Source organism: Helobdella robusta (genome assembly GCF_000326865.2).
Source record: "Helobdella robusta unplaced genomic scaffold HELROscaffold_125, whole genome shotgun sequence".
NCBI lineage: Eukaryota > Metazoa > Annelida > Clitellata > Rhynchobdellida > Glossiphoniidae > Helobdella > Helobdella robusta.
Window position 1 is genome coordinate 48,839 of NW_008703686.1, and position 13,722 is coordinate 62,560.

Here is a 13,722-nt window from a genome sequence, read left to right on the forward strand (position 1 = left end):
CAAACTGAAATTGTTCAATTTACTTTAATATATAGTTTATATATAATTTATATATAGTTATGTTGTGTTATTGGTTATATATTATTATATACTGTATTATTATATTATATACTGTTATATGCGGTTATATAGAGTAATATATAGTTATGTAGAGTTATTCATTATATTATTATTGACGAAGGTAAGAACCCAGACGAATTCAAGTTTGATGGTGCTGATGAGGACAATGAAATTAGCACAGGCACGTTTACAACCGCTAAAATGATGGAACCTCTGCTTAGTATGTCAACTGAAATGAAACAGATCAAGGTACATTTCGAACGACAGACAGAGGAGTTAAAACAGATCAAAGAACAGTCCGAACGACAGTCCGAACGACAGACAGAGGAGTTAAAACACGTGTGTGTGTGTGTGTGTGTGTAATACGCTGATGTGTGTATGTGGGTGCAAGAGAAATCTAGAAGCGATAAACTTACGCGCCTACCTATTCAACTGCATTAGTGTTGGATGCTTCCTATCTATCCTACCTACAATTAAAATTATGCCTATCTAACCTACCTATATAGCTACTTAATGTAATTGTGTGTATGTGCGTGTGCGTGTGAGCATTCTTACTTAATGTTTAATTACAGAGAAAAACAGAGAAAAAAGAATAAAACGTATCCCAGCCAGGCGTATCTTCTTTGCCACTGAATGAACGAACGTAGCCTGACATCTTCCACGATGAATTCCTTTGGAAGCTTCAACCTGAATAAAATGGATGATATGGAAAACATCTTATTTATTTGACTAATTTAAATGAAAATAGAAAAACGAGCCGCGGTGAAACCCGTCGGAAAAGCCAGCCAACTGGCAAAAAAAAGAACCGCAAAGAAACCGTAAAACGTACCCCAGCAGGGCGTGCATTCTTTGCCACCGAATGAACGAACGTAGCGTGACATCACAACCATTCTGATCGTCCACGATGAACTCCTGGAAGCTTCAACCTGGATAAATGAACCTGAAAAACCTAAATGAATGTAAAAATCTTATTTATTCAATTTAAATGAAAATAACCGCAAAGAAACCGACCGGTCGGCAAAGAAAAGAGAAAAGAAGAGCAAAGAAAGGTATCTGTATAGGATTTATGCTCTATATAACTCTGTATAACTCTGTATAACTCTATACAACTCTATACAACAACTCTATACAACAACTCTATACAACAACTCTATACAACAACTCTATACAACAACTCTATACAACAACTCTATACAACAACTCTATACAACAACTCTATACAACAACTCTATACAACAACTCTATACAACAACTCTATACAACAACTCTATACAACAACTCTATACAACAACTCTATACAACAACTCTATACAACAACTCTATACAACTCTATATAACTCTATATAACCATGCATACTACCACATTCAATCAATAAAAATCCCACCTGCTGAATGTATGATGTGAAACAAAACAAAAACAAACACAAAACAAAAATCACACCATCAAGTAGAGTAAAAGAATAGACGTCCCTAACCTACCTATGTAACTAAATTACCTTATGCCCTAGCTTACCTATATAATAAATTAATTTTTACCTCACCTACCTATGCTTCATTAACTTAACTCAAGACTCATGAAGAAAGAGAAAAAGGAGTAAAACAGAACATAAAATACTACCACACAAACAAACCTGATGTACGTATGTATGTATGAGCAACCGTTAAAGAACCCACCTAAAATTAAAAAAATACACCTACAATCATTCAAACCACCTACAAACATGCAAACTTTATATAACTCTATATAACACTATATAACTCTATATAACTCTATATAACTCTATAAATTCTATATAACTCTATATAACTCTATATAATAAAATAAATAAAAATAAAAAAATCTTAAAAATAAAATAAATGAGATCAGAAAGACTGCTTCAAGCGAGGCAGAATGCTGATCTGATTTTCACGTTGTCTCAGCTCCTCTATTTATACTCGTTTCAACCATACATTCTCATCATTTCAATCATTCGCATCAGTAAAAAACTTGTTTAATGTATATACTGCACTATTATACAGTCTTAACCACAATGCTAACCGTACTAAATTGAAGTGATCGAACGAACGGCTTCGAAACTTTCTGGTTGGCTGGTTGAATCTGCTATATTGCTTTTCATATAAACATATAATCTAATATAATATAATTTAATTATTTGTATACATGGATTCCAGTCACTTTATATATATATAATAAAAATTCATTATAAAAGCAACAGTAATCAGTGCTATATATGTAAGCACGCAGTTCAAATTTTTCGGGGAGAATTCAAAATTGTTTGAGACCACACCTTGCTTAACATCCAATTCCAAGCCGAGCCAAGCTGAGCCAATATGCATAGATTTATAAGCGCTTTTATGTTAATATTTTGCTCGTTATGTTTATATATTTTATAAATTCATTATAAAAACAACAGTAATCATTTCTATATATGTACGCACGCAGTTCAAATTTTTCGGGGAGAATTCAAAATAGTTTAAGACCACACCTTGCTTAACATCCGATTCCAAGCCGAGCCAAGCCAAGTTGAGCCAATATGCATAGATTTATAAGCGCTTTTATATTAAAATTTTGCTCGCTTTTTAAACGAATATCCCAATATAACAAATTCTCCATCCTATTTTAACTTTCTTTGATGCTTTTTAATCAGTCAGGTCACAAAAATCATTATCGATATCGCAATGAAATCAATTTGAAATTTTTTTTTTTAATTTTTGATAAAATTTTTAAATTGTTGATAAAAATAACTAGTATATATAGTGTAGTTAAACGTTTAAAATTTTCTGAGAGAATTCGAAATAATTTGAGACTACACCATAACACAATTGTACAATTTGAATGTGTAAATACAACATTATAAATGTATTATAACTACGTGTATATATCTATCTATTTCTTTATTTAGTTCTGCCTGTGTATGATATTTTGTCAAATTTATTTGATAGGAATTGAATATAACCTTTATACCGGCTGATTAACTACCATGCAGTAAAATAACTACTGTTGACACCATTTCCTCCAACGATTTCGCAACGAATTGCCCATACCATCCAATTAGAATAAACTCTTTCAATCAAGTATAATTAGCATATATGCGGCTAAGGGGTAGATAGCATATTATGTACCTACATGTTCCATTAAGCTAAAAGAATGTTAAAAGGTCGATATTAATAGAAATAGTAAAAGTAATCAGGCGTTTAGAAAAATTTCAATTTTGTCGCTTCATAAAACTTTTCAGAATAGACGAAATAAAAGACGAAGCAAAAAATTATGTTGATTATCACCGAAGTCAATTTATTGCAAGGTAAAAATCTCACAAATTATGAAAACGGGCATCACATTGCATTTCATAAACTGCTCAATATATTCACAATAGTCTAAAAATTTTATATCCTAAAAAAATTAATCTGAAAACAATTACATACTAAAAATTTTTAAATTTTACTTAAAAAATAAATAAACAACTGAAAAACTTTAATTATTTAATTAATTAACACCGTAAAAGATTACAAATGTATCATACATGCCAAAAAAAGTCAATAATTTATATGCAATTTGTTAGAAAATATATTTTTTCAATTTGATAAATTATTTCGAGGTTATTTTTAAAAACATCTGCAGTCTTGAATTTCATAAACTAAAATATCAATTTTTAATTCGAAACTCATTTGAACGGTTTAACTTTTTTAAGTACCGTTCCGCCGTCCTCCAAGCTAAAGAGCGACGAAGTGATGTGAACTTCCTTCAACTTGCTACTTTTTCTCTTCAACGTCGGTGGCTGAGGCGAAAGTTCAAAATCATCTTCAGTTTTCACCTCTGTCAGCGATTCGTCGCGTAGGTTTGGCGTGAAAATTTTCGCAACGTGTTTCATCCTTCTGTGAGAGTTCGTTCCTTTGAGCATTTTATTTCTGCTCATAGAATGCTCGTTTATTGAATTCGGCTCAATGATTGTGTCGCATTCCAGCGATAAATTATCAGACGAGGTTGAATTCGATACAATCGTCACTTCGCCGTTCGATTGCTTGGATCGACAAGTTGTTTCAAATTTTGCTTCTTTAGTATCGTTGGCTGATTGTTGAAACTGATCAGAACAATTCTTTTTTAAATTTTCCTCTTCTTTACTCGAGCAATGTACATCAGCTGCTAACACATCTGCACTGGAGTTTTCATCAACTTTCTCGCAGTGCAATTCTTTCTGAGTCGGCCCAATTTCAGTGAACTTCACTTTACTAAGATTGCTGGTTCCAGAATTTTTTTCAATTTTAACGCTGTTCAGTTTTTCAAAATTCAACTTGTATTGAAGTTTCGGCGGAGTGATTACTTTTATAATGACATTCTTGTTAACATCTTTCTTAACGACTTGGATGGAGCTGTTGTGTGCTTGCCCGGGCGGCCAGAAAATTTTTTGGTCCAGTCCGTTGTTAGACGTCATCCTAAAATTATTTATAAGAGAGGAACCGTTAGATTGATTCTTCATCAGACTTGTATGGAAAATATTTGGATTAATCATTGAATTGTTGTCTAATATTGATAAATTACCGTGAACACCATGTAAATATCCATTCGAACCGTTACTATTTAGCAGGCTGGAGTTCACGCCATACGGATCGTCGTTAACTGACCAGCAGTTACTGGACATGAAGGAATTATTCTGAAAACTGAGATGCGGGGATACGGAGCAAGAATTATTTTTGTCGCGATCGGAATATCTGGAGAAGCCGGACCAGGACTTTCTCGGTCTGCCACGAGATCTTATAGCCATGTCTGAACTAGGTGGAGATTGCGATAGCTCATCTTTGAATTTGTTTGTCAGGCTGTTAAGGCTTGTGTTACTCAAATCAACGTTATTAGCCGGCATCAAATAATTATTCTGTGACATGGGTGGCAGAAAAGTTGTCTGCGAAGCCGTCAAACCATCAATATCTGTAATCTCAATGTCCATGTCGAACAACTTCAACCATTCTCTGAACTTGGCAGTAGGAAACGATATGGGCTGACACATAACTTCGTGAAAGTACCTCTCTTTCTCGAACCCAACGTATGGCAGTTGAACTCCAGTTGAACAAGAACTGATGCATGTTTTACATTCGTTCTCCAATATCAGATAGTCCATGTACTTGCAAATTGCTTCGTTGACGCTTGATGGACGCTTAGATGTGTCGAAAATGAACTGCGTACGATGCTTGTTGCTGGACGCCGAAATTTTTGGAAAAAATTTACCTACTCGTTCGTTTAAAGAAATTTTGTTGATAAAGCTTAAATTTTTTTTGTCGTTCCATATATTTCCATGTTTTTCTATGTTACTTACGGGCGCATTTAGTTTAATGGTTTCAATATAAGATGGAAAGGATTGTTGGTGTTGTTGCTTTTGTTGTTGTTGCTGCTGATGTTGGGAGTTGAATTGTTTTTGATTGAACTGCTGTTGAAGAGAAAAAGATTGATGATGAAACTGCTGGAGTGGCTTTTGCACTGGCTGAACCGTTTGCACTGACTGTAGAGGTTGTTCTTGTTGATGATGAACTTGGAGGTGAGTCTGATGTTCCAGAGGATTTGGCATCTGGTATTCGGCGTATGAAAACTGATCTGATCTTGAATATGATCGCCCAGGTGGTCTGCCAGCTCTATGTTTTACTTTTTTAATACATTTCCCTCTGCCTTTTGATTTTAAAAAATTTTCATCTCCGTTCATGTAATTTTTGAAGTAATATTCTTGTCCATAATTAAAACTAGTACCAAATTTTCCGCTATCTGAATAATCGTCGGGCATGAATTGAGAATTTTCATCGTCGGAAATATCGCAAGGTTTTTTGACTGAATCACTGAAGTCGTATGAGTTCATATTATTGTGGTACGATGCCATGAGTGTGGCTTGTGCGCTCATGTTTGCTTGTCTCGATGTTTCTAGCGAGTGAAATGTTTTAGATTCATCGAGCTCACCATCCTCTTGTCTGTCGTCTTTGTAACATATAGAAGAAAGGAATGATGTTGCTTGATACGTTTCTTGCTGGTATTCTGAATTTACGTAAGTGCTGCTGTCTTCGAGGGATTTCAATTTTTGAACTTTTAGGTTTGAATCATTTTCACTCATCATTAAGGAGTTGTTTTGCTTGTCGAGATTCTCGTTGTTGAAATTAACCTGACTCATTTGTAAATTATCAACGCTTGAATAATTCGGTGTCATTAACTGAGGCTGTTGATGTGGCTGCGTTTGTTGTTGCTGCTGCTGCTGATTATTATTATTATTATTATTTGCCACTCCTGTAAAATCAGCTCCATTCAGTTCAGAGGACATAAATGCATTGTCAGAGTCCATGTAGAGACCTTGGATGTAGTTGCACATGTTGTTCGAATTGTTGTACGAATTTGTGTAGTTGCTCGATTGTAGCCACGATGAATCAAAGAAATTATTTGGAAATTTGGAAAAATCTTCCGGTATATTTAAATCAGTATTATTTTGCAGCAATTTAGAAACTTCGAATAAACTTACTTGACTTGTTTGTGAATTAAAATCAGTTAGGTCATGATTGGGTTTGGAATTATGATGATCTAAGTCCATGTTGATTTCTTTGAAATCAATGCAGCTAATATCACCGAGGTCTTTAGGGAGAGGCTGGTTTTTCAAAGAGGTTGAAGAAAAGCTGCAGTCGATTTGATCAGTGTGGAAGTTAAGTTGACTGGTTGAATCGTGAGGTAAGTCTAGAGATCGCCAGGGCTCAAATGAGTTTGTTTGGAAGTTAATCTCCGTGTTGCTTGACATTATTGATTCGAAGCATTCATTGTCGAAGGTCGAATTTTTATTTTTCAAATTGTCAAAAATAGAGTTGTTTTTGAGGACTGTTATATGTGATTGCTCACTTGCAAGTTCGTTTGCATGCATCAGAATGTTGTCGGTCAGTGACGAATTTTCTTGTACATCAGTTTTCGAATTGAGTAACATGAAGGAGTTTGAGCCAGGGCAGTTCTCTTCAAAATTATTCGTCAAATTATGCAAACTTGATAGAATGTGACTTTCGCGATGGTCGCTTTCCGACGAACAGTAAGCAGATTCGACGAAATTCTTTCTGGTGAAACTCGAAGATAGATCTTTCGCTGCTTCATCACACCTTCCAAAGGAGCAGTCTTGTAAATTATCAGCAGTGTTTGAAAAGTTGAAATGATTGATGTTTGTGTTGTCCGCTGAAAAGTCGCCAAAAGAATTTTTCGCCGAGTCGCCAGTGGCAAACAATCGCTGCGCTGTTTCATTCAGTGGCGAGAAATGCATAACTTCATTCTGCTCGGTGATTTGCCGTTCATTGTCGTTGAACACTAAACGATGTAATGCAATAGTTTAAGTATTTTTCATTTATATTTATCTAGTCATTTTTAATCTTGACAAACAAGTTTATTTTGCTAGTTTTAAAAAATTAGTGTATTGTATAAGTTACCTTATTTTGCTAGTCTTAAGAAATTAAATAAGTTACCTTAATTAAATAAATGATAAATACACTTAAAAAAATGCATGACATTGACTTACTAATAAAGGCAGACAAGCGGAGGTTAAAAGGAACAAAATTATCAAAATGAAACTTTAAATACAGAAATAAGCATCTCCTTTGACAGAATTGTTTTCATTTTATTCAGCAAATGAAAACAATTTTAAATTTGACGTTGTTGCCTAGACGCTGAAACTTTCACCTACAATCGTTATAAACCAAAAAAACAATGATTAAAACTTCTTTTTTCCATCGTATAAACTCATAAAAATGAAACTTCGAGAATGATTATCAATTTAAAATGATATTTTTAATAAAAATTTAACAGATATAATCAATTTTATTAAACTGGTAGCCATTTAATTCACAAATCCAGCCATTATCAAGATTACCAAATTTGTTACAAACCAGTTAACAAACTAATTGCTTCCATTGAATAACGCAAGAATAAATGTTAATCCTTTTAAAAACACTTCATATTCTATATCATATAAATCAAAAATTAAATTAACAAATATTATGATGCTATGTATATAATATACATATATAATTATATATATGCTAATACATCTATATGTATTAATGCATAGTAAATAAATTATTTTTTCAACGTTCTCCATATAAACTTAGATTCACTTTTCGCTTGCTCACCTTTACAAAATACAGGTGTTGCAAATTAAATGATAAACATCGCTGAGACATTTTAGTTCGAAAAATTGTTTAATTATTTATCAATTAAATATAGAATTTTCTAGAATAATTCAAATAAAATTTTGAATTAAATATTTTTTACTTTTTAATAAAAAAATACTCAAAAATGCGATTCGCGAATGTGAAATCGATCATCATATTCCCAGTTCTACTGTTTGCAGTCACAAAATTTGACTGGGTGATCTCTGCGAGTAGTAGCACCTCAACGCAGAACGTTCCGACCGTTCCGACAGCAGAGGAATCTACGACAACCACAACGACACAGCCGCCGCTGGACATCCCCACTACTACAGCAAACATTTTCGATATTGCAGCCTACTACAATCTGACAAAGAAGAGTTTGTATTCCAATTTTTGTATATATATTATTTATTATTATATTATAATAAAATGTGCATTATTTAGAATTAAATAATAAATGTGGGTGAAACATAAAGCATTTCAAACACGTTCCCAACTAAATTAAGCATTCAGATTTGGATAGTGTTTATATTTATATTAGTTAGTGTGAAATAATTTTTTGTTTTAAATTGAATTGACATATTTTATTAAATTAGCGGATTAACTTGGTTTGTTTATAGTTAGTTTATTTGAATTTTAAGTAATCTATAAATAAGCAAATCAAATTTTTATGCATACTAAAAATTTTCACTAAAATTAACCTTCTTCGTTGAATCATTTATGTTATTATTATTAATTATCTCTCAACTAATTATGATATTCTTATTATTAATATTGTTATTATTAATATTATCATTATTATTAATTATCATAATTAATAAATTATGATAATCACACGCCTACAGCCTGCTGCCACATTCAGACTCAGTGCCTGAACTGCACAAACTTCTACAATGTCAATGGTTAATAATTAATTAATAAATAATTAAAAATCATGTAATAATATAAATATTATGAAAAATAATTATAACCAGGGGCTTCTAACTGAAGGGGTATGAGGTAGTTTTCTCCAGTGGTGAATTTAAGGGGTGAGCCATTGTGACCGTAATTTGTGTTAAAATTTAGTTGAAAACGAAAAAAGTAGTTTTTGCAAAGAAAAATTGACATTAAAAGCCTAAAACTAGATGTTAAGCAATATTTTGACCACATTGCCATAAAAGTTGGCCTCTGTAAAAATGTTGGCCCACCCTCCGGTGAAAATTGTCAAAGTGGTCTAGATCCATCACTGACTGCCTCAAGTATGAGTCGGATGAGAATTTTAAAATTTTAAAAGAATTTTAAATTGTTGAAACTATTTAAATTCGTGTGGCTAATATTAAGATGAAGGCCGTTTTTTGCCAATAACTTTGACCGGTCCACACTTTTAAATTTATATAACGAAAATTCTAAATCAACTATAAATTTACCAGAAAGGGATTCTCATCCCAACATTTTGTAGTTGGAGGGTATTGTTCATTTTAATTTTTTTGGTTTAATTTTTTTGAGATCTTTATTAATTCACCATATAAGTATCAAGATACCAAAATACTTACCTCGCCGCGAAATCATCAATAGAAAAATAGTAACAACGCGAAAATTCTGACAAAACATCAAGACCGACCATATAACAATTACGAACCCAACAACCGAATTCAGGCATAAGATACTGCTGTCCGAAATGTGCCGGTTATGCTCTGGTCACTGACCTGATATGCTCTTGCACCCCGTCTGGTGTCTTCGACCCGTCAATCGTCCAATGCAAAATCAACAAAACCCACGTTGTCGGGAACTACATCCCTTGGAGACCCAGTTACTACAGGTCCTCGACCAATTTCATACACGTTCCACTAATTTCCGTCTCTTTGGCTGTCGTCGTCGTTTTGGTTTTAGCCAGTTTTTTGGATATTTTATTATTGCGATTTTGAACGGTGATGGTGTGATATTTTTTTTTTATTATTTTTCGTTGAATGTTTGAGTGAACAAAAGAATAAAAACACTATGAGTGAATCTATTTTTAATTATTATTACTAATTAAAAACCGTTTTATATATTGACATTTAGTTGGTTTGTGTGGTGGCATTTTTATGACGCAAGAAATTGGATATGTTGTGTGTTTTTTTTCTGTGCGTGTGCTACTTTGATATGTGTTTTTTTTATACTCCATGCTTTTATTTTGATTGACTTTGACTGTACTATCGAGTTGAATTGTTTTTTTTATCAAACATTTGAAAAAATTGTCTGACAAACTCTAACGTTTGACTATCCTAGCGGTGTATAATTGGATGGATGAATGAATGAGTGAGTGAGTGAGTGAGTGAGTGAGTGAGTGAGTGAGTGAGTGAGTGAATGAATGAATGAATGAATGAACGTACGGAATGAACAAACGAATGAATGAACGAACGAACGAATGAACGAATGAAGAAAAGATTGAATGAAAGATTGAATTCAATATTAACTAAATGAAAGAATAGTGCTCGTACGTATGAATGAAAAAATTGACGAATGAATACACACACACACAAGCACACACACACACAAACACAAACAAATATAAATACAGAACTGAATATTTTAATACATATTACTGAATGGTATTTGATTGTACCATTACAATTAATATCAAAACGAGCTAAAATTAAAAAACCATTTTGGAAAGAAGAAAAAATTATCTATGTAAGATTTATGGTTATGAGAACTACAGCCAGTTCAAGAGCATGGGTGATATGAGGATGAAGATGTTTAACGGCAAGAAGTTTGAACATCTGCTTCGCAGACCTGATTCTAAAAAATAGAAAGTTTATCGATATTTTAAAAGAGTTCTGAACAGATTAAAGGTGATTGAACATCGATTGGTTATTCAAATTATTTTATGGTAAAATTTGGTCGAGATGTTACTGCTGTTGAATTATCATTGATGATTTTTGGTGAATGGTAAGCGTTAGAATGTTGGGAAAGTTGACTATAATTGAAATTTAATTTCGCACTCTGAAGCCGAAGTTTGAAAAATTCACATTCAAGTGGCTCAGATGGTATTCCAAACATTCATAACATATGCTAAATCTAAATTATTTCAATCATTTCCGAGCTGGAAAGCTTGTATAATCTAAAATTTTTAATGCAAATAGCTAAAATTGAATGGAGAAACAAAAAAATTGTTAAAAAATTATTTAAATAGATTTTTTTTAAAAGGAATGTTATTTGTTTTGGTCACGTTTCAGAACAAAAGTATATCCAAACCAATTATAAATAGACTATTTTACTTTTAACGAAGTATTTAATTGCAGAATCTCATCCAAGAATAAAAAAAAACTAAAACATGAAAAAAAACTGAAACCGGTCAGATAGGCACCAACCGCTTCCTGCTGCTGCAAGCCACACTTCTTCACAATTTCTTCACCCACTTCACTCCAGTCAGAAATCTACTGAACGGAACCATTAACTTTTCTCATACCCAGCCAGATGTTTTGAGTTGTGTGCATATTCATTTTAGATAAAATGTGACGGAGTTTTGATAATTCGTTCCAATTTCTGAGTTCAAAAACCTTGGCTCTCTGATAGTAGCATTCTATGGCACAGCTAACAAAGAGTCTGTCCTGTTTGCAGAGTCTTCGCAGAATTTGGTGCTTCCGTCATCGTTTCCACATGCGCTTCTCATATGAACGACTGGCGGTTGTAGCAACGGTTAATTTTTAGTTGGATTATGTGTGGTTGAACAGAGGTCTCAATGAATGAATGTTGCAAAAACTTTAAAAAATATGAAAAATTTTCAGATGTTTTGACGAAAAATCTAACAAACAGGTATGATAAGTGAAAATTACGTTGTTAATGTCAATCATATTTTATAATAATAATAATTATTATTATTATTATTATAAAATTTATTATTTATATAATTTATTATTTATATAATAATAATAATAATTATTATTATTATAATAATAATTATTATTATTATAATAATTATTATTATTATTAGAGTTAAAATTATTATTATTATTACAATTTACTCTTTAATATAATCCAGAGGCGTCACCTCGCGCGAAACAACGCATCACCCACATTATATGTGCTGCATGTAAAAGATGGGAGTCACTTTGAAATCGAACCTGGTCACTGCTAGGCACTATACCGCTACACCATGGCATCGCGCCGTAATATGAAATGAAAAGCCTAAAAACTAACCCAAACATAACAACAAATATTGACAAAACATTTTTTATTCAATTTAAATTTATTTTTAAACAATAATTTTATAAATTATTTTCAAAAAGTAAAACTGAATAATCACCCTCAATCAACTTTCATCGTCTCAACTCAACAAATTGCCTAATATTTGAAGCTGAATCATGGGAAATGGGTCCAAATTAATTTGCTTCTCGTTAACTCATTTCGTAATTACCGTGAATATTATCGTTTCTCATCATTTCAGTCGGATTTTACGACGAAATTAGATCAAAAGCCTTAATTACAAATAGGCGTATAGGCGCAGTTTTTATCTTCCTCCATTCACTTTACCGAATTGGTATAATTATTCCGATAAACAAGTCAAAAAATACAAACTCCATTTTTATAATGCTCATTAACATAAATTATGATAATTAGTTGGTTGCCAGATAAATTGTGAAATGGTTAAGTGGCTTGGTTCTGATGTAGAAGACCTGGGTTCGACTGCATAAAGATTCTTACTTATTATTATTATTACGTTAAACAAAGGCGAAGACGAAACGTCCCTGTGCCTTCTCAAAACTAAGACAATTTTAAAACAATAAATTAAATAAACCTATGAGTCTATACTGAATAAATTTAAAATAATTAATGTTCTTATAAGTCAAATAATGTATTAAACCTTGTAAAATGAAAAAAAAAGATAATAATAAAAAAAAAACACTGATAAAAAAAAATTGAATATATCCCAATCTCACAAATAGCCAATACTTATCACATGAAACGTTTGTTCTTCTTCCTAATTTCTCGTCTCTAATTCTTTCAGAACATTGGCGACCATCGACTTCCACAAAACCCGATCTTTGTAAGAGTTGAAATGTGGTGATATTCAACAAGTCACACAATGTTTGTTTATTTGCTGTGTGTGTGTGCGTGTGTGCGTGTGCGTGTGTGTGTGTTGTTGGTTTTATTGGAAATAGTTAGGATAGAAATGTTCGAAGAAATTAGCTGGTAATAGTTTCCTAAAAAAAAGATTCATTTGTTTGTATGATAGTGCGATAATTATAATGACTGTTGATGATTGCTTCGGTTAAAAAGAAGGAAACTGTGCGGTACTTAAATGATTTTTTCCCCCGAATTAAGTTATCATCATCGTTGTCATCATCCTCATTTTCATCGTTATCCAGTTTGAATTTGTGTATATACGTGTTTTGATGTAGTTTTAAAAACTAATTTTAAGAAATAAATAAAAATAACAATACTCTATGATGATAATAACATCAAAAAGAACAATAATAATAATTATAATTTCTAGCATCTGCATAGTAGTTGAAGAGTTGATCAGATAGATGTACGTGTCAGTAAGCTGGTTTCATG

General features: G+C 32.4%; 2 protein-coding genes across 2 annotated transcripts; one reads left to right on the plus strand and one right to left on the minus strand.

The window, feature by feature from the left end:
- Nucleotides 1-3,722: 3,722 nt before the first annotated feature.
- HELRODRAFT_183927 (hypothetical protein) lies at nt 3,723-7,319 on the minus strand (the record flags this gene model as incomplete). Its single annotated transcript, XM_009013932.1, has 1 exon — nt 3,723-7,319. The coding sequence occupies one exon, from the start codon at nt 7,317-7,319 to the stop codon at nt 3,723-3,725; it is 3,597 nt and encodes a 1,198-aa protein (XP_009012180.1).
- Nucleotides 7,320-8,189: 870 nt separating this feature from the next.
- Nucleotides 8,190-10,973, plus strand: HELRODRAFT_195040 (hypothetical protein; the record flags this gene model as incomplete). The annotated part of the gene is made up of 5 exons (XM_009013933.1): nt 8,190-8,579; nt 9,048-9,104; nt 9,327-9,440; nt 9,838-10,000; nt 10,838-10,973. The coding sequence occupies exons 1-5, from the start codon at nt 8,348-8,350 to the stop codon at nt 10,971-10,973; spliced, it is 702 nt and encodes a 233-aa protein (XP_009012181.1). The 5' UTR covers nt 8,190-8,347.
- Nucleotides 10,974-13,722: the final 2,749 nt, after the last annotated feature.